The sequence below is a fragment of the Mycetomoellerius zeteki genome, unplaced genomic scaffold (genome assembly GCF_001594055.1).
Source record: "Mycetomoellerius zeteki isolate Tzet28-1 unplaced genomic scaffold, Tzet1.0 scaffold155, whole genome shotgun sequence".
Taxonomy (NCBI): Eukaryota; Metazoa; Arthropoda; class Insecta; order Hymenoptera; family Formicidae; genus Mycetomoellerius; species Mycetomoellerius zeteki.
Window position 1 is genome coordinate 3,812,447 of NW_017256500.1, and position 22,334 is coordinate 3,834,780.

Below are 22,334 nucleotides of genomic sequence, written 5' to 3' on the forward strand. Positions count from 1 at the left end.
TGGGAGCTACTGGCCTGACGGTGGTGCCTCCTCGTTGCCTTCCTCTACGCCGCCGCGGCCGCGGCCGCCCCCGCTCCGCGGAATCGCAACGCAGGTGCGGCTCGAGCGGACGCGCTCTTCATGCAACTCGAGAAGAGACGGCGGTCGTGCACTTTTCAAAATGATACTTTCGATTTCGAACATTTTTCTCAGTGAATAATTATATCTATTGTCAGTAAATATTGTATCTTAACTTTTTTAAGGGGTAGAATATTTGGATCCATTCATAGGTTGGTTTAATATAACGAAAATGACCGTATTTAATATTCTTTGAATTTTACATATGTATATTGAAGACCCAAATATTTTGTAGTAGGTGTGATGTACTTCTAACGTTATAAAAATATCTTACAAGAGTATCGACATCTCTTTAACCAATGATATGTTCTGAAAGTTTTTGAGAAACTTTCTTTTTAAGTAAACAGATTTTTACGATGTCAAATTGCATATGAAATTTACGATTCCGAATATCTCCGTGCAGCGATGTTAAACATGTATTATAATTTCGTTATATATTAAACGTGACGCAGAGTAAAATTGTAAAAAGAGATCGTTTTCAACATTCCGGACTTTGGAACAGGGTACGATTATAAATGGTGACGGCACTGATACGCTCTTATCCCTCGCCCCGAGGCAGCGGCTCGCGAGCGGAGTACCGACCGCGAAGAGAGGAAGAGAGACGGACAGAGAGAGTGGCGGAGATAGATAAGGTTCCAGCGGGAGATAGATCGAGAGAGAGAGAGAGAGAGAGAGAGAAAGTGAGAGAGACAAAGAAAGAAGAAAGGGAGGGAAAAAGAGGGAGAACGCCTCTGCACTGTATATGCACGCGTATACAGAGTGTACCGAAGGTAACGTCGGCCACAATAGCTCCGATTGATTGCTGAAGGTCGATCATTGGAAAAAAGTTAAGCTTTATGATCGTCTAATCGTCCCCACATCATGTTGCACTTCGCGAAACAAAATCCACCCTCACCCCTCCCGCTCCCCGTTACCCTCTCGCTCAGAACCCTCGACACGCATAATGCGTGCGCGTATGCACACGCCTATACAGTGTGGATCGAAGATATCTAGAATGGTTGCGGGGGGCAACGCGCGTTGTGGTGGAAACTCCGCTCGCGTTGGAACTCGAAATTTCACGGAAATATCTATGAAATTTAAATCGGGTGATAACGCGTCGGTGTCTACTTTGCTATCTTATTTTTTTTTAAATAACGTAAATTTGTTTGATTTATTGTATGCGAACGCCGACGAAACGTATATTTTTAACCGATAACTAATGGTGTTCGCATACCGATACGATAACAAGAGCGTACAATTTTAACCTTTGAACGTAATATATGTTGAGCGAAGAGAGAATTAAGTAACTTATAAGTTTATCATCCTTTTCATTTATCTTTTTATAAATTACGGTACTACTTTGTGACTTCCACGGATATTTTTGTCAAAGAAGCAGTTTGCGAATTATCTCCGTGTTTTGATATAAATTCCTACAGTTATACATTTTATTTAGCGGCGCAATTTGCGCGTCGCGAACGCGACAAATACAATAAATACGTCGACGGGAAAAGGCGCGATCGGATAAATTCGGAGTTGATGTCTCTCTGCCTCTCCATCGTGTCCGCAAATCGGGCACGTGTCGCCAACTATTGCACACTCCAAATCTGAGTAACAGGCACAATTCTCGTGCGTAACGCGAGGGAATCTAAAAGGGCGTATACAAAGGGGACAGACTTCTCGGCCTCGGCGCGAGAGCTACGAGGGTATAGTTTTCGATAGACAAATACCTTCACGCTAAGTGCCTCCAGTGAGGGGGATCCCGAATCGTGTTCACCCCAACACCACGATACGAGCGATCGAGCGAGAGGGAACGGGAGAATGAGAGAGAGGGATGAAGTCGGGTTCTCTCGAGTAGGGGAAAGGGCCGCGATATGGGGCCGAAGGGGGAAAATATTTTTATTAAAAAGGGCGCGTGGAAGGGAGAAGAGGGAGAAAGATCATGGCGGTCCCCGACGAGGTCGCATTAAGCCATATTTCCGTACCTGCAATCGACGCACGCGAACTGAGAATTAATTGCATTATCTCGTATATATAAAGGGATTGTGAGAAACGCAATTTCGTGATAGAAGGAAGAAAGCTGTCCGGAATACTTGGGTTGTATTTATTTAATTGCTAGAAAGCTTTTGTCGAAAAAGAATTACTATATTTTTCGGAAAAGGCAGTTCAGCCATGAGAAAGAAGAGTCATACAAGGCAACGGTAAATATCGTTAATGTTTAATTACTGGACTTTTATCGAAAAAGAATTGTTAACTTTCGGGAAAGATGGTTTATACTGAGAAAAAAAAGTCGTAAAGGTAGCGCTGGATCTCTTTTTTAATGCGTAAAAATGACTTCATTTTTTACGTTTAGAATGACTTGCTGTCGAAATAATCACGTCCTCTTGTATTTTTATAATTTCTGATTTATCGCAATCAGAGCTTATTTTGAGTTTCGAGACTGATAACAGCTCCTGATGTGCTTACTTGCGTATTTAAAGCAAAGACGAGGAGAAATACATTCGCCAAGGTCAGGTGGACCATGTCGATGCGCGGTCGCCGAGGAGCGCACGATGAGTGCACGGACAGAGGAACCGACGTCACTGACCGTGGATGCACGCGAGACTCGCGACAATTTCGCGCGTGACGTCGCGTTTCGGCCCTTCGGCTCGAAAAGAAGCCCGCATTGCCTTGAATCCGGTTCTTGAAACCTTGCGATTGTGTCTGCGATCGCACGAACGGTACACCATCGAATATTCCACGATAGAACGAAGAATTTCCCGCGCGAAGTCTACCCGGAGAAAAAAAAAGAGAGAAATCATTTCGTTAAAGTAGTCTTTATGCCTATTGATCGTAGATAAGTATTAAATTATTATTATCATCATCATCTTTAGAAATTGATCTTTGAAAGGTAAGTCGTAGAGAAAATGCTGGCGATAAACGTTCGCGGAAACGCATGGATCCGTTTAGTTCTTTATACGACTCTGACGCTTAATTTTATTACGTATGCAAATTACTTCTACGTATCGAGTGATTTAGATAATTATTTGCACATCATATACACATCGGTTCTCGATAGGATCAAAGAGCGCGTTGGTTGCGGGACCGACCGTTGCGTGTTGATTTATTAGGCAAAAATGAAAATGCGAGAAAGACAGCGCGATGCGAAATAGTGAGAGAAGAAAGGTATTGGTAATGTAAAGATATTGGTAATGTAAAGATATTGGTAATGTAAACCAAGCGAAGTATACTTATGCACAAATATACAAATGCGGACAACCTGCTGACTCTAACGCTTTAATAATTCATGCGAAGTGCATATATGAAGGAAAGGCGGATGGTGAAGTTTTATGTTCCGAAGTTTCCGAAGCCAAGAGAGATTTCATTCGCCGAGAACTAGACCCTCTACGTGTGTATATGCATGTATGTGTGTGTGACTTGGCGAGCCTTGCAAGAAAAACTTGGGTTGTTGCGATCGCAACGTACATTTACGACATAAATAATTCCGGGACGGTTTTACGTATATTGAAAGTTTTATTGAAAGTTCAATATTTTACGAGATTGTTGTTCAACGAGTGTCTTCGATCGGGTACTTGAACATCTTTCTCGAAATTTTCAGCACTTAAAAAGCATCGTTCTTTCAGAGCGAAAAGCTTTCACGATGGTTCATCGCCGTTTACGGTCGTGATCCTTGATGATAAAATTTGTTAATGAAAAACTCATTAATTCTAAGTGCCACGTAAATACGCTGTGTTACCGACCGTTTGTGAACTTCGGAGTCTGTGGGATATCTTAACAGAGAGCAGTATAGTTCTTGAGGCGAGCTTGAAGCGGATACTATAATAGACAGAGAAGCATTGAGCTCTCCATGTGAATATCAATTTCGTTCGCTTTGCCTACATAAATCTTCTCATTCTTTATTTTGCTTCCTTTTTATTCTTCAATGAGAAGAATCATAAAATGTTAAAGAAGAAAGAGTTACTTGAAATCGAATTAGCTGCAAATTGAATCCGTCATCGAGTTTTTATTTATATTGTCAAAGTATACATGAAATTTCTCTTCTAAAATCTTAATCCAAAATAGATATTTTTTCTTTTTTTTTTAAAATAAGATTCTCATTTCATTATTTTTATTTCTCGATAGAAGATATATTCATATAGCGTAAAAAGAGACATAATTAAAAGAAATCTCTTCTGGAAACTTCAAAAGAGGTAATTTACTATTATTGCAACGTTTTACGTCAGACTCAAATTGAATACCGTCATTTTTTTTCCTATATACAGAGATCCTCTTTTGAGAATTTTAATTAGTGTAATAGGGTATTTTAACGTGACGCGCGCGTCTGCTGGACACTTCCATTACGTGTATAGGATACCTTAGACGTCACAACATAGATTTCCTAGTTACGCATCTCTCTTCCTCTCTTTCTGAGTACGTCATTGGGTTCTCGCTCCTTCGTCTCTCATCTCTCTCATTTTACTAGACGAGCGTACGCTCATGTCGTGAGAAGAGATTGTGCATTCTACGTCAAGTGTTATATTTATAGCCTAGTCCCGGGATCTGAGACTTTATCAATCGTTATAATGACATATTCGTCTATATATGAAACTTCCTGATATCATATTCAGACGCGAGTGACACAGAACTGATACGACTATTAAAATCAAAGTTACAATCTACATGACGTCACGGCGCCGCGGCATATCTCTATATTCTGAACTTTGGACCGTAACCTGGGCTTAGGTCGGCTAAAGTAAAATAAAGAAGTCACCCACGTGAAAGTCGAATTCACTTCACGAACGATGAATCCACCCATTTCTAATTTGGATCGTGTAAACAACTCTTGTCTTAAAAGAGTTTTCCTTCGAATTCACACACACAGAGGAAAACTCTTTCGTTGAGAAACAGACACGGTAATGCAAATCACGCAATTTGAATTTACATCTCGTATTATTAATAACATCAGATTGTATCTTGATAACGATGATGGTGTAAACATCAATACTGTTTTTTCTTAACAAAAAAACTGCTCTATTCATAGAAAATTATGTTTTTACGTAACGCAAGTTTTAGATACTTGTTTTCTCATCCGGCACAGTTCTGAAAGAACTTATTTCTTTATCTTGTCCTGTCACTTGAACGCAATGACAGAAAAAAGCGCAAAGGGTTGAGTTTAAACAACGTTTATGATACAATACAGCAATAATAATGACTCTTTGAAGAACGTTCGGAATAGACGTGAGTCGTTTGCATCGTATCGACCAAAATAGAGACAGTCTAATTCTATGCCTTGCTATGACACCCCTGCGAAGGCCCACGCCAGCCCAGTCTTCCTTTGCACTCAGTTTGTTGCACCCCGCTGCGTTTTGTACATAAAGCTAAAACATGTGGAACAGACGCACCCCGCCGGAGCGAACACTTGATTGATTAAGATCTTCGAAGAAGCGCCAGTTGAATTACTTGTGAAATATTAATAAGTTCACTGGAGGCTCGAACCGGTAAATGACGTGGCGATGTGCCAGCGATTACGTCACTTTCAAAGAATGTCTTCGTTGTGATTTCCAATAAGATAACTCGAATATCTACCGGATAATACCTGTGGTTTCCTTTTTATCAAAAATGAAATAAAAATAGATCGAGCAAAAAATACTTTGTCTTTGCTACGGAATGAAACGATTGCATTGCTAGGTGTGTATATAAAAATTCCTAAAATTTTTTTTGTCTGTATATTTACGTTCTTAATCTCGGTAATGGTGTAATGCAATTTTGTCGTTATATTACTTGAGTACTCGCGTTATCTTAAAAAAAATGTGAACGTTGCGTCAGATTTTCGAATGACAAATCGAGATTTTCCAACGGGAAACAGATGATTTGCGTTCGTCTTAACTTAAGAAGAACAAACAATTTTACAATGTTGATGAGACGTCCCTTTAAACATTCTGTGCTATTTTTCATTGAAAAAACTTTTAATGAATGCGCGACGCACGTGTATGACTCACGTAAGTCACACGTGACACTTTCTGCAAACATTAACGTGTATTTATATTTTAGATGCAACGAGAATTTACGTATTTAGCGTAAGTAGATTAATTATGATTTACAGCAAGTAAAATTTACGACTTACAACGAATTTATTTGCGAGTATTGCACAATAGCTCTAGAGAGATAAAATTAGTTAAGCCTCCTTAAGGAGATAACTTTGATTCCGAACTAAATTCCGTTTGATTCAACCGGTAGAATTGCTTATTGTGCAGTTTCTAACACTTCGTTATATTCCTGATTTTATCTATTTCTCAAAGAAGAAACCTCTTTTATCTTTTGTGCTACACAAAAATTAATAATTCTAATAAATTACTTATATTTTTTGCAATAAGTTCTTCACTATGTTTTAATACGTTTATTAGCATCATTATTAAATTAAATATCATTGTAACTTGTTATGTTTAGCTTTATTTTATAATTGCGTTCAACAAATCGAATCGGCGCAGTTTATAAAATTGAAAAATGTAAATCTATATGAATATTAAACATCAAGAATCCGCTTTGATAAAAAATAAGATTTTTTTTCTATTTGATTTATTCTAATTTCCATTTATAATTATTTTAACAAATTATATGCTGACAAATTATTGTCGATATTACTTGACAAGTAAATAGTGAATTAATCAGAGTTTTTGATCAAAGAGTCACCCTAAAGGATGAGTCCTTCTTAGAATGGCGGGTTATTATTAATATAAATTCGCTAAATAATGGCGCCATTATTTAGCGAATTGACCAGATTGAACAAATATCTGTCTTCAACGATCGATAACGTCCCCTCCCCCCGTGAAATACTTTTCGTATATATCACGTTCATACGTATATACGTATGAGCTTAGCCATCGGCACGTTCGTCGGAGTGCGTGCATCACTCTTTCTCTTTCTTTGCCTTCCTCGATAAAGGCACCAACGGATCGAGGTGTCCGGCCAGTCAGTTCTCAGACTTTGATCGGTGAACTGCGTGAACACGTAGATCTTGCCGATCAGGCACGTTGTCGATCTCTGATTATTGTGGCTACCGAGAGAATCTCGCTTAATGTGAAAACGAAAATAATCTCGCGGAAATATACAAGGAAATCGGTTGGATAAGTGAGAAATCTTATGGAAAAATCGATATCAAGTGCCGAGAGTTCTTATCACACTTCGACTGAGGAAAATGGTACTTTTTAAAGATTGAACGATTAAATACAAGCGAGCGTGTGTTTATGTGTGTGTATCTATGTGCATGGATTCTTTATAATCAATTAACCGCTGTACTCGGTGTTCAATAATTCATTAATTCACAAAAGACAACCGATCGCGCACGTGGGCACTGTACGACAGCGAAGATCTACGGATTTCCCATACAGTTTCACGTAAGTTTACCTTCTCTATATACACGTGGAGATGTCAATTTCGAAGACCGGCTTGAAATAAGAGGGGAAATGTAATATACAGAAGTTGAGTTAATAAGCGGAAATTACCGCAGGACTACGTTAAGGTTCGCTTCTCATCATTCTTTACGAGTCTCTTGAATAATAAAATAGCGGGAATTACAGGTCAATGACCATTCGTCAACGGTTGCTTGTCATCTTGATACGACATTCCTAATTCTTGAAAATGACGTCTCCGTCGTGTCAATAAAATTGTCTTAATCCTGTCAGGATTGCGAAATAGCTGAACATTTGAGCGAGGATCTCGTTTCTCGAGAAATCATTCCTTCAAAAATCTCGATTTAAATCTTGATTTAAATTTCGAGCGAGCCACGTTGTCTCACGACGAAATGCAATAGATATTATCTTCCTAATAGCACACTTTATTCGGGATACACTCTGGAGTGTCCTTAGAATGTTCAAAGGACATACACCCAGACAGCACACAATATTTATAAAATATTTATTTTAAATATTTTGTAAATATTTTTGTGGTCTTAGATTGCGTAGATCATAAACACTTGTTATAGATATTATGAAATATTTATTGTAAATCTTGTAATAAATGTTATGGAAATACTTAATAAGATATTATTCAAGTAAAAAAATACTTACCAGGAATATTTATTTATATTTATCATAAATATTACATTAAATATTCAGTCTATCTTTTAATAATATTTCGAATAAAGCTTTATATAAAATGTGTATAAAATATTTATATAACGTTTCAAAAAATGAATATTTATCATAAATATTCTGTGCTGTCTAAGTACGGACGTCCTAAGAACGTCCTCTGGAGATCTGTCTTGTTAGCGTTTAAATATATATACAACATAGGCGAGTTTTTAAATTCAACTGATCAATCGCATTATGCGCAAATGCAGCTTTTATACAAAGTTGCATTTGCGTATAATATAGTTGATCAATCGAGGAATTAAAAAACTTTCCTTATTTTTACTATTGACGCCGTAGGTGTTTCGGACTACTGAATCTGGTAGGAATTTCCGGATGACTCAATGCTTTCACGGACATCGAATGTGATTGATGACGCGTGCATTCGTGCGAAGACATTGAAAAAATCAGTGCGATGGTGAAAGATAATGATATAATAGGTGATCGGAGAAACAACCGATAATACATCGCTAGCGATTCTATAATTCTCAAGAGCTTCGGGATTTATCTGTTTGACTAACGGCAAAGCCGGCTAATCAAACACAAGAGGAAACAAGAGAGAAATAGAGAAAAAGCTGACTGAAATCCTCAATTAAAACCGGCACCGGTCATCAAACAAATAACGCGTTACATGGAAGACTTATCGGCGAGTGCAACCAGGGTGTGACGAGATAAATGCGCACGATCTAATATGATATCGAGTGACGAAAGAGGAGCGGAAGCGTCTGTCTCGCCTAAATGCCGCGACAAGTATCGCACGTCGTAATCATAGGTGCATCCGGAGCAGGATCGAATTACTATTTCCATTTCCAAAGTCTCAATAATTGACAAATTCAAAGTTCGATTATACTCAATGCAAAGTGCTTGACGCGCATTTAACGCTTGACGTTGATTTAAAGGTTGACACAAATTTCGAGTACGTTCTCAATAATCGATACTCGATAGACTTTGATAAGATGCAACTACCGTCCAGGATGCGACTCATTTGTGTCTACGTCTTTTTCGTATATTTTTTGATACCGATTGCGTGCACGAGTGACGCGATACCCACCATATATCCTATCCCATTGGTAAGTATAACGCACTTTCGACACATTTATGACATACTAAACATAGATTTTGTATTTATTTGTCTGAGCTTCATGTATTTCGCATCTCTCGCGGAGTTATATTTAGATCGAGTAGCCGATTTTGCTACTAGTTTCTTGATATTGTCCAGATAATCTCGGTTGTAAAAGCTCTTATGCAAATACCTGGTCTTTCCTGAATTGCGAGGTTGCATAAGAAATCGAGAAGTTGAGAAAAACAAAGAGTCTAAAAAATGATATGCGAACGAGTCTCAATGCAAATCGGCGACTCTTGTGAATTAACATAAAAACTATAAATTCTTCGAAATAAATTCTGCAGTTAATTTATTAGTTTTTAATTTATTAATTTATTATAAATTGCGATATTACGTATTTGTTGTTTCAACGATCTACGCTCGTATATACATATAAAGATTGTTCCGAAGAAAATCTGAAATTTTTTTGCCCGATTTCAAATCTGTCTTCAAAGTTATGGAGTCAATTTCCGTAAGTGACAAGCTATAACGCCTACAAGTTCGGTCATTAGTCACACGATTATTCTCTTATTTATGCTAACGACACGTCTCAAGCTGCGTTTTCCGAGAATTTTGGAACGTCGAGATATATCGACAGTTGTCTTTCCAACAACAAACACAAAATACATTCAATATTTTCGTTTTAGCAAAATGAAACCACAATGCCGGAGGCATACAAGCACTCACCGTTAGTGGGAAAATGTTGCTCCATAGACGAGGTCCTTATAAAAGATAAGCACGGGAATGCCATTTGTGCTTCTTCGAATGACTCGTCGACGTATTTTTCGCCTCTCTTCAGCGAGTTCAATAGTACCGGCGCGCTGGTGCCCGGTGATGAACGTAAGATATTCACCGCTCTCGTGGGAAATCCCTGCAAAAAGAGGTACGTAGATGGGAACACGAAAAAGGATCCGTAAAGATTGGAATGATCGAATCGACTGTTGGGGAAAGTCACGTTACAAATCATCTTACCGAAGGTCATTCATTACTAGATATCGGATTTTTATCAGATATTTTTTGCAGCATGCACAAAATGTGCAAATTTGCACAAATATATAAATATGCACAAATAAATATGCATTCTTACAAGGAAAGTTCACAACTGTCCGGAACCGATTTGATTCTCCATGAAGTATGTTGTTAAATACGAGAATCTAAGAGAAACACGTATTTTTTTATACGTGCGTTAACTCATGTTTAAGGGGTAAAACACCCCTTTGAAAAAAAATGGTATTTCTATTTTGAGCCGAATACCGTCGGAAGTATAAAAGACGGAAAAAAATTTTTTAAACAAAAGTTGTACGGTTTCAAGAGTACTATTTTTTTCAAAGGGGTATTTCACCCCTTAAATATGAGTTAGCGTACGTATAAAAAAATACGTGTCTCTCTCTCTTAGATTTTCATGTTTAACAACATATTTCATGGAGAATCAAATCGGTTCCGGACAGTTGTGAAACTTCCCTTGTTAGAATGTTTTTTATATATTATTATATAAGACAAATTTTTATTTTGGTGTTATTTTCCAATCTGTTTTCTAAAAAAGAGTATTGCATAAGAATCCGATGTCTAGTCATTACATTATATAAAATGAATTCATACTATAGATATCCTTATCGGTAAATCGGAACGCTACGCTGGTTGGCCATATTTTACGATAAGACTTTGTTTTCGTATTGTTTTCGAAATGACCTGTCGATTAGCCAAACTCGTAGACTGCGTAAAATTTAGAAAATCTTACGCAAACAAAGAACACTCGTGCGAAAATATACCAGGCTTTACATAATTGCAAGTTAAATATGTATTGTACTTGGAAATCATAAGATGAATTTATAATATCTTTAATCAAGGAAAATTGCAATTGATATCATACGGGATGTCCGAAAATATAAATTAAGATACTACAGCAAGGAAGTTTTAAAAAAATAAGTTATAAAAGTATTTGTTATCGTTTCGAGCAGTTAGTTTTTGAGATATACTGGTGAAACACTGGCTAATTATAGACTACGTAGTCTGTCCATGAGTCGCGCACTTCGTGCGCTCGTAGATATTAGATAATAGATCGTGTATAACGTTTCGCATAATATCGTGTATTGCTTGTAACATTATTGCAAATTAGTTGATGCTGTTGATAAACGTAATGAATAAGATAGATATAACTTATTGGAATATTATATCGCTACTAAATTACTAATTTATACGATACTATCAATGCTATTAAAATATATGTACACGGTATTACCCGGACGTTACACACATAATTTTTTATCTAATGAGCGCGTGATGTATGCAATCATTAACATTATCAACACGCGACTGATGTGAAATAGACAACCGTTTAATTTATAATGAGCCAGTTTTTAATCTTTATATCTCAGAAGCTACTGTTCCAACGACAAATGATAAACTTTTAAATGAATACTTTTTTAGCAAATTATTTTTTTTTCTCGAGAATCTTTTTGCTGTAATATAATATCTCGATTCGCGAATTTAGGGACACTTTGTATATATAGTGATAACTTCACTCTCGACATTATATTCTTCACATACTTATGATATATCAAATAATTGTGTATCTTATTGAAAGTAATTCACAAGCTGTTAGAGTCCACGCGCGCACTCATTGCCTGTATGCGACAGATAACGTGCGGGGTCAATATTTTTTTTCTTTTTCTAATAAAAAGATGATATCGTGTGATAATCGGCGGAGATGAAATCATAAAGGAACGTTTAATCTCACCGGATATGTAGTACGACAGATGACAGTGACATCCTCGCGTTATTGTAATTGTATGTAGTTTGTATATCCATCAACTAAAAGGTCGCAACACTTTTTTTCGATGCAGCCTGCTTACCGAACAATTGGTTCTCACTTATCGATCTAATCAGTTTATCTTTAACTGTTCAACGAGCAAGGCTAAGTTCCGAAACCAATCGAAAAAAAGTGTTGCTACCGTTTAGCTGATAAGTGTATATGATTTATTCATAAAGAATAGACATATCGAGTAACGGATAAAATGTAACAGCTCATACATTACATTTGCATAAACAATGAAGATTGCAACACAAATCTAAATTGATTTATGAAAACATCAGGTAGTTCGGATTTTGAAAAGATTTATTTCTTGCCGGGAAATATAAGAAAATTCAAGAAGATGGAACCTTAAAATATAAAAGAGCAAAAAAATGCTGAATAAAAGCATAGTGGGCAAAATAAAGATATATTTATATTTAAAAAAATATTGCTTTTGCATTTCTTTAATAATCGGCATGATTTTTTCCAGACACCTTACAAATGTAATTTTTACTGGGCTTTTCACAGCTAATATTAGTTTTGTATTGAATAATCGGCTAGATAAATTTTGTCATATTTTTGTAACATGGTTTAGATTTCAAATAATAACTTTGTTCACGAATGTCTTGTTTAAATGTTAGGTACACTGGATACACAGGTGCGACATTGAGAAACAACGACACATTCAGTGTCTTATGATAAATAAAATGCTTTATTTTGTTCTTTTCTACTATTTTCAGTATTATTGCGATTTCTGTAGTAATTAGATAGGAATGATTTCCTCACAGCAAAACTTGTTTCTTATGAGTGATTGATTATAGAAACATGTTTCTCGGAAAGATCTTCTATCGCGGTGTGTGTATCCTGGTGCAGGTATTCAAAGTAAATTAAACCTCCATTTACTTTGAATACTCCACTCAAGCACCTTTCTTAAGTCGACGCTTCAAGTTTACACGTACACGCGCACGTATTTGACGAAGCAATTTTCAGGTACGTGCTAGAACCGAAGAAGGTCGGAGAAGACTGGAACGATGAGTATTATTTATTGCTAAATGGTTCCATTTTCGCGCCACGACTCGATCATGTACCGATTATGTTGATGCCCGGTAAGGACTATTGCATGGAGATTGTGCCCGAGGAGGGACTTCGAGCATTTGTCTGTTTTCAAGGTTTGTATTCTTTAATATTTAATAATTATTTTCTTGAGTTGAAACATTCAGAGAATTTACAGAGAAATTCAGAAGAATTATCAATGAGGATTGGATATCTTCGTATGTTATAAATAAGTGATATACTAAGTTAAAAAATAGGAGAATTTCGGTAAAATTGTTTTTCAAAGGAACAAATCAGAAAGACAATCTTTCCATTCTTCTATTATCTTTTAGCTGTCACTTATCTACATCTATATATTTCGTATAAAGATATTCATTAATAATCCTGAATATCTCTGTGAATCCTCTGAATGTTTCAACCCAAGAAAATAACTGTTACTTGTTCGTACAACGAACTATTTATTTAGGTGTGTAAAAAAGTTTGTATTTACCATATAACAAAAAATTGACAATTTATTGACGTGTAATTTCTTTCACGTCTCCTCGTACTTGAGTCTCTTAACGGAACGTAACTATTGCAATTTGCAGATGTTGCCATTCTGATCGCGGATCCGCGGGTCACTATTTATGCCTGCGGGCTCCTGATCTCAGTTCCTTTTCTGATACTTACCATTGCGGCATACACGATAACGCCAAGGTTGAGAGACGTCCACGGGAAAGCCCTTTGCCACTATTGCGGCTGCTTGGCGCTGGCCTTTATCACTTTGGCCATTACGCAACTCGCGAGCTCGCAGTTGTCACCTCAAGTCTGCGTTAGTATAGGTAAGATAATTAATTATCAACGAGAAACACGTTGAAGCGTGACACTATTAAATAAAGATACATATAATGTACATATAGTGTACAATTTTAGAAAAATATGATTTATGACTAATAGAAAATTACAATTTTTTTTTAAATAATAAGTAAAAATCGACCAAAAAATGTTCAATCCAAATAATTTTTTTTTAATTATGCTACTGCCTGAACGTTTAATCGAATTTAATTTCTCAATCGAGTTTTTGTTACAAGAATATCGTTATAGAAATTTGAAGATAGACGGTAATAAAGTTGTAACTGATAATCTTCAAGCTTGTACAATTCGAATATTGGACTTTGGACTGTTACTTTTACCGACAATGAGTGAGTGGTATAATTTCGGCGATGTCATGTAGAACGGGAGGTTCGCTTTAGGAAGTATGACGACACACGAATGATAAGTAGATTGATTGAGTGACTGCGATCGGGGTCGTTTTCAGCATTCGTCATCCAATTCTCGTTTGTGGCCTGCTTCTTCTGGCTGAATGTGATGTGCATCGAAACATGGGCATTGGTACACCATCATGTGAACCAGCGCTCGTATAGGAGAATCCAGCCTAAAACGCTGTTCTTCTACTACTCGATATGGGCCTGGGGCTTCCCGGCAGGCCTCATTCTCGTCTCGATGTCGATGGATCTCTCTCCAACAATACCCACGACCTACGTCAAACCCGCTTTTGGTAGCGAGAGCTGCTGGTTCAAATGTAAGTGTCAATCCATTTACAGAATCTTGTAATTACGTCTCATCGCCATCACGAATACGTATACCAGAAAAGCTTCTTTGGTATCCTCCGTCTGCAATTTTATTTTCATTCCCTCCGCCTACAATCTGAGTCTTTTTTGTCTAGTCCTAAATTTTCTTTACTGTTCTAGACTTTCAAAACATGTGGAAAAATTCAGAGTTACTTTTCAACATTTCTATTACATTACCAAATAGATTTTTAACTTAAATGTTAAGACCTTTATTTAAAAAAATTGAAATTTTAGTAAAAATGAAGAAAAAATGGAAATATGTATAACTTAGCAATAAAGGAATCGGATTCAGTCTTTCTTCGGAGAAATTTCACTTGTGCCAAAAAAGACCTAAATTGAAGGTCAAATATATCTTCTCACAGATAAAATAAATACGTGCGATTCGATCTAATCATTGTGGCTCAATTCCTATCATCTTAATATAAAATTATCTTATTAAAACTTTTTGTTTTCAACATCTTAGCTTATTATCTTCGTTCAGTATCAGAAGAAGTGAGAGTGTTAATTATTATCGCTCTTTTTATAGCCGATGCGGCGGCCATGCCGTATTTCTACGTACCAGTCGGTATCCTTCTGTTAACGAACACGATCCTCTTCATAATCACTGCCATCAAGATCAGCCGGTACCAGCACGTGCTTGCGCTGAGACGCTTGGCGAGGAATCACCATTCCGACCGGGAGGATCAGAAGCTCTTCCGCAAACTCAAACGGATCTTCATCGTTTGTCTTGCACTCTTCTTTTTGATGGGTCTCAATTGGATGATGGAATTAATTTCTTGGGGAGTTGGCGGCGATCCTTTCGCCTGGACGGCGTTCGATTTGGTGAACGCGCTTCAGGGTGTTCTCATCTTCGGTCTGTTCGTTCTGAGAAGACCTATCAGGGACCTCGTTTGGCATAGAATACAGAAGATACGGGGAATAAACACCACAGAACTAAACGTCGGAAGCATGGACTTGGCACTATTACCCGTAATAAATGGCGATATTCCAGAGAGATCTTATAATGATTCTTAGAAAAGTTTTTAGAAAAAGACTGATCTTTTTCTAAACATGACAAGATGATGCATTTAATACAGGCTGAAGTGATATCGACTGTAAACTTAAAGCGATCGATAAACCGATAAACCAATGGACCGACAAAAGGAAGGAGCCGGGATATATGGTCTCACGTCAATGAGATGAAAGTTATTTTAATTTCGCTGTGTGCAACACAGAGCGACCTTCTCGAACGGTGACGCTCATGAAGAGATATAAAATATCTTGTAATATTGGTGTAATATCTTGTAATATTGGTGTGATTTCGTTGGAAATCACTCGAGAAACTCACTCAAGTTAACTAGCGAGATCCGATGCACGGAACTTTCGCCTAAAGGAGATTATTTATAAATATTTAATTGAATCACAATTTTTATAAGTAATAGTTTCTAGTCTTTTTTGCAATAATCTAATTGTAAATATCAATGCGCATGTCGAGGCGTTTTAATTTCAAGTAAAATGCATCGACAGAGGAAACGACGTGACTTTGCGCGCGTTGAATTACAAGTATTTCGCGATGTTATGTGAAAATCTTTTTCTGCAAGGTAACGTGTTACATAACGCATTATTCGTCCACCTCCGCGAAATATAGTACATATTGCGATGTTACTGCGCTAATTACACAACTGTGGAGATAAACAACGGATGGATCTCGCTCAAGGATCTCAAATGATAAGAATGTAATTTGCGCAATTAAATAAGTGTGAGAACCGGTTGTAATCCTAAATTGATATTCATTAAGTGCGACTAAATGATTATACATCGCAGTATTAACCATAGTGGTATTAACGATAATACTTGTAGTTCTTCAATTCACGCCGCGAGTCGATGTTCACATCGATAATGTTACCATATTTTGTGTACTTATACATTGCTTATTGTTGAACGAAACAACAATGCGATACAATAATATTATTGTGCGAAGCCTTTATTTCATGAATCCGGTATGACACGTTATGTTAATATTATACATTACCAACAAATTAAATCTAAACAAAAGCGCAGCATAGTGAATATTGAATAGAATACGTCAAAACGTGTTTATACACTAATTATAAATTCATCACAAATACGTCAATAATGTTCCGTATGTAGCTAGCACATTATTTATTGTCGTAGTAGACATTATAATTTATTGAAGAAATTGTGCATGGAATAGAACGACGAGGCAAATGAGTCAAAATAAATAACAAATATTAATATCCTTTATTCTTGCGTTCCCTTTGAAACCATAGTGTACATTTGTTCGTTTAATTTGTTCTGACGGCGCACTATATATATATGTATATATATATAACAAACAATATGTGAGAATTTGTATAGTACGAACGTACCTTGCCATAATTAAATCTACTAAATTATGCTAAGGAAATAGTCATGATATACAACGTGAGCGCACGCGTACCATTAACGCACGCGTACCACGTAACCCATTAACGCTCGGGAGGCAGGAAAAAATATAATTATATACCTAGCCTATTTTCTAACAACAAGTTAATGGATCGCGAAAGATCTTGCGTGCAGAAAAACGTGACGGTGCACTCACTGAAAGCTCTAAAGCGGACGATTAAATACGCCGCAACGCACCCTGAGAGCGCAAAACCAGGTACCAAAAGTAACAACTAACTCCTATACGAAACATTGTTTCGTGTTTAATTTGTAAAACTTACTATACCGTACCAAAAGCACCCTTTCATTAAAGGCCATATTTTTCGATTCATTTAACTTTCCTACTCACACAACTTAGAGAAGTAGTGAACCTATTTCACCCTTAAAACGTTATTAAAAAAAAAACTGTGATAATAGAATGATAACAATCAAATAAAAAAATATTTCCGTCCATCTAGGAAATTGCACACAGCTTGGTATTTAATTTCTGAACAAAATGGAATACCGATCATGCGTAAGCTCTTTTTAAGTGAATTTTTTTAAGTAAATTGATTCTTTGCTATAAAATTTATGTAGATTGTTCGACTGATCTATGAGGACCTGAAAATTCTGGACTCACTCCCAAAACTTCCATAAGATATCCTCGTTGAGCTACATACACCAAACAGTACATTTCCGACAGACGAAGCGCCGAATCATTGTACGATATTCGTTCCGTGTTCGCGTGAGGTTCGTCAGAAACTGACATTGGTTTACCTGGATATTAGGTAATTATTAGAAGAATGAATAGCAATACTAAATAGCAACAATAACATAAAATAACAGCAGGATGTGTAATGGAATAAGAAACTTACCGCGACTAACATATTCGTAAATGATGTAATCATCTAGACTGGAGAATTCGTTAGGAAAGAGACCTATCCAGTCCCCATTGCTTGGGATAAAATCTCTTTGTATTTTGTAAGATATAAAATTTTCCTCCACGATACAGTCTTGGAATTCCACAATGTTTTCTTCTACATTAGGTCTGACCTAAAATAAGTTTTATCATTCACATTTAGCTTGATAAGGAGAAATATATATTATAGCAAAATTATATTTTTACCACGATATCGAATTCTCCAGTTACAGGTTTATGATCCGAGACACTGTAATCAGGATGGCTTTTGTAAGTATGCTGCTCAGTATGAATTTCTATATCTTCGTATATATCTGCTGCATTTACTTTATATAAAATCCTATCAGTCCATGATGGTCTACGCCTACGTGGGAAATAATTATAGAACATGTCAAAATAATATTATATAAAACATATCAAAACATTTAAAAGAAATATTTATAAATTTTTCTCATATTTAATCAGTATAATTTACTTGAGATCAAATTCTTGAGACTCAAACTCGTATTTGTAGGTAGGTGGGAATGTGATACTACTTTCATTCAGTTCAGCAAAAGCTTGTTGCTCCTTCATTACCATCATCAACTGATCTCTTTCGAGGAGTTCCTTCAATCGCTTCTTTTTCACCAATAAGTCTATATCAGTGGCAGTTAATTCCTCTCCATTGAGCCGAAAATTTAAGTCACCAATCCAAAATATATAGCTAATAGGAGATACGTATATTATTACCGAGGATGCAGTTAATTTTACTTGAATGATACAATACTATTTCCATATAAAAATATTTATACTCATGATATAATATTCTCGATGTAAACGGAGCAGTGAAAGTGTGATCTGTCACGATAGTATTATAATCTGATATTCTATCAGCTAACAAATGATCATGGGGAGTCAAATGTGTGTTCACCACACAAATGCTGACCCCGTAGGTGTTCATTCTTATGCTCACTGCACCCTTGTTACCCTAAAAACAAGCAAGATTGTTGTTAGTGCAACAGCAATTGCTACTGTTACACTGTCTTCTTACCCATATGCCACCGAAACCTGTCTTGGTATACTGAGTTTCTATCAATCTCAAATGTGTCAAATGTTTCCTCAGGCAGAAAACATTCAGAACAAGACCCTGCAACCGTTGCGAACGTACTTTTACATAATCATACTTCTTTAGCACATCTCTGCAAACATGTTAGCGCATTTAATTTTCATATCCTAAATGAATATACATAGTGAATAATTATATATTCTCGATATAAGTTGCATCATTGTAACAGACTTACCTAAAGGCTTTAGTCCACGGATCTTCAAACAGTATATAGTCTAATACCAAATTTTGTGGTTGTGATTTAACTTCCTGTAAACTAAAAGAACACACACTTTATCGTTAAATCTGATGCAGAGAAACATTCTGAACGTACCCGATGAAATATAAATCTGGCCACAAGAACTTTGATTTGTCGCAAGGCGTAATACCCAGAAGCTGATGAAGATCCTCTCTGGGATCCGGGAACTTTGTAGCCACATTGTACGTGACAAAGTAAATTCTATGAGGTGTTAAAAGGAACGTATTAAGAAACAGATTGCGTCTATTTTCTCCGCGAGATATAACTTACAGTATCAGAAACGTGTAACAGACCCAGTTATTCCTTACCTCAGTCGTTCCACTGGACATGCCATTTCGGAGGTTCTCGATGACATAGGAGGGGCAGAGTGGAATTTTACGAGGAATTTACGTAATTCGCGTAGATACAGAAATTCACGTCGCGGTAACTCCGCACAACGCTCGAAATCGCCAGGTCATCGCCAGGTTAGGAACTCGCGAGCATCGCGTTCTTATTCTTCGTACTTTCACCCGCGGCTATGTCGGCCGCGAGGGTACCGTCGCACCGCCAGCGAGGCTCGTCACATTCGTTGCGTTTGCTGTCTCGAGCAACATCTGGTCACGCGATTCGATACGAACGCGGCGTTTACGGAGCCATATTGTTGACAAGCGCGGAGGGAAGATAGCTCCCCTACCCGCTCCACTATTTTTTCCCCCACCGTGATCGTCGTTCCACGTGACATCTGTCATTATGCGACTGCAGCACTGCAGCTGCAGCTGCACCGAGCCGCACGAGCTGCCTTGACCGATCGCGATCGAGTATACTGCAGTTGCTGCGCGTAGTCTACGATTTTCCTTCGTCATCATCGCGATCTCTGACCCCCTTGCCGCGAAGAGATAGGAAATCCGGTTAGCACCGTGTCAATTAATAATAATCCTTTCACGAATCCGGGATGATTCTTCATCAATCAAACGGTGCTTTCCAGTAAAAGACACAGTGTAAGAAATTATTTATAAGAAATTGATCAATTTATAAGAAATTCACCAATCATGGTTGAATGCGAGGAGAACGAGGCCGATTATTCTCCTCACATTCGACTAAAATGGCCAATTTCTTATTATATAGCTTACGGCATAAGTTCCCAGTAAACGAGATTGGATTAAAATGAATTCAAATTTTTTTCTATCCGAATGCGTATTTTAAATAGCGAATACTTTTTTTTATTTATAATTGGATTCAATTGGATGCAATTGGAATTGAAAAATTGCACTTCCTATTCAAAATTTTGAATTAAACAGCATTCACAATGCACAGAAAAAGCTGATATTATTTTTAGATTGAAAGGCATAGAGATATGCTCCATGCAATTCCTATAAATGAATAAAAATGCATTCATGTTTGAAAAGCATTCATTTTAACATTCATGAATTCATATTTCTGAAAATCTGAGTCCATTTCAATTCATTTCAATACATTCTCGTTTGCTGGGAACAGTTTAGTCCTTACGGTACGTATAAATGATGCTTAACGTAGCTAGCGATCATTTCATCTGTGTTCAACATCGACAAAAAATAAGGATGTAATGATTAATCGCTGTGTTACAGCGTGTCATCTGTGTCTGTTACTGGAAAGTACAAACTTCGATTAATTCAATCGGCGATTAACTTGTCAAGTACAGAGAAGGTCCGGTTACACCAATATAAGAGATTAACTTTCATCTCGGCTTCACTTAGATCCGATTCCATCAATATAAGATTAATTTCGATTCAACTTACGCTTCATCTTTTTTTAATTCTTCGAATAGAAAAAAAAATGAAGAGTAAGAACTGAAATTAAAGTTAATTTACATTGGTAAAAATAGGCATTACTGTTTATCTTTTTCTAGTTCTTGGAATTAGAAAAAGATAAAGAGTAAATTCCACCGAGATTAAAGTGGTGGAACCGGAATAAGGCTGATATTACATTTTTGTCGCACGACAAATTTTTCAAGCTTATTAATTGATTTGGATAAAATAAAGAAATTCGAGAACGATCTTTCTTTTTTCCTGCAACCTTGTCCTGCAATCAATTAACACGCTTGAAAAATTTGTCATACTATAAATATAATATTAATATTAGCTTAATACCTGTTCTTGTTTATAGCGTGTATAGAGTTATTAATTTCTTGTCGCTCGATACGTAGAAAAAATATTATAAGCAATTTTTGTTTATTTTTACTAATTGTAGATAAATTACTTGATTTAACTTACTTTTTTTATCTTTTTCTAGTTCTAAATATTAGAAAAAGGTAATGAATAAATTAATTCTCCATCTGCAATCTGAGTCTTTCTTGGCACAAGCAAAATTTTTATCTCAAATTTCACTCTCATTTTTTACCAATATCAATTTTCATTAAATAAAGGTTTTAACATTTGAGTTAAAAAACTATTTGATAATGGCTTCGTTCAGCAGAAAAAACTACATTTAGATTTAGCGAAGAATTAAAGGCAAGAACCAATCATATTAAAGAATCACTAAGCGTTAACTGATTAATTTTCTCTGCTGAATGCAGCCAATGTAATAGAGTTGTTGAAAAATATAATCCTGAATTTTTTTCAAAGAATAATAAAAAACTTGGGCTAGACAAAAAACTCAGATTGTAGATAGTTGGAATAAAAACATGTTTGCAGACAGAAATTAAATCGAGATTACAGTCAATCTACATTGGTAGAAATGGATGTTTGTTGGTTGAATTAATCGCCACTTAAGTTAATCAAGGTTTGGCCAAAGTTGCCCTCGAAGAGTCGGTTTTCCCTGGAAAGTCTAAAATTCGAACGCTCGCAATAAGTATCATTTACAACGAGCTTTATTTCTTAATTAATTAAAAGGATGATTGGCGCGAATGTTCTCAAAGCATGTTATCAGAGAGATTCATCCGCAGGCATCGAAGGTGAGTG

The 22,334-nt window shown here is 36.5% G+C and overlaps 2 protein-coding genes across 3 annotated transcripts; one reads left to right on the plus strand and one right to left on the minus strand.

The window, feature by feature from the left end:
* Window positions 1-7,056: 7,056 nt before the first annotated feature.
* On the plus strand, window positions 7,057-16,863 carry LOC108720833 (G-protein coupled receptor Mth2). 2 transcript variants are annotated; one of them, XM_018445059.1, is made up of 7 exons: window positions 7,057-7,470; window positions 8,499-9,268; window positions 9,948-10,183; window positions 13,082-13,260; window positions 13,732-13,965; window positions 14,442-14,705; window positions 15,281-16,863. In XM_018445059.1, exons 2-7 carry the CDS (start codon window positions 9,155-9,157, stop codon window positions 15,766-15,768), a joined length of 1,515 nt encoding a protein of 504 aa, XP_018300561.1. In that variant the 5' UTR covers window positions 7,057-7,470; window positions 8,499-9,154; the 3' UTR covers window positions 15,769-16,863. The 2 variants fall into 2 exon arrangements, with proteins under 2 accessions (XP_018300561.1, XP_018300562.1); XM_018445060.1 differs by having other exon boundaries at window positions 7,057-7,466.
* A 97-nt stretch (window positions 16,864-16,960) lies between these two features.
* On the minus strand, window positions 16,961-20,084 carry LOC108720834 (inositol polyphosphate 5-phosphatase K). Its single transcript, XM_018445062.1, has 9 exons — window positions 19,728-20,084; window positions 19,495-19,620; window positions 19,357-19,437; window positions 19,107-19,254; window positions 18,868-19,043; window positions 18,552-18,779; window positions 18,284-18,440; window positions 18,033-18,210; window positions 16,961-17,934 (listed from the first exon to the last, which is right to left on the minus strand). The coding sequence occupies exons 1-9, from the start codon at window positions 19,772-19,774 to the stop codon at window positions 17,747-17,749; spliced, it is 1,329 nt and encodes a 442-aa protein (XP_018300564.1). The 5' UTR covers window positions 19,775-20,084; the 3' UTR covers window positions 16,961-17,746.
* Between the last annotated feature and the right edge of the window lie 2,250 nt (window positions 20,085-22,334).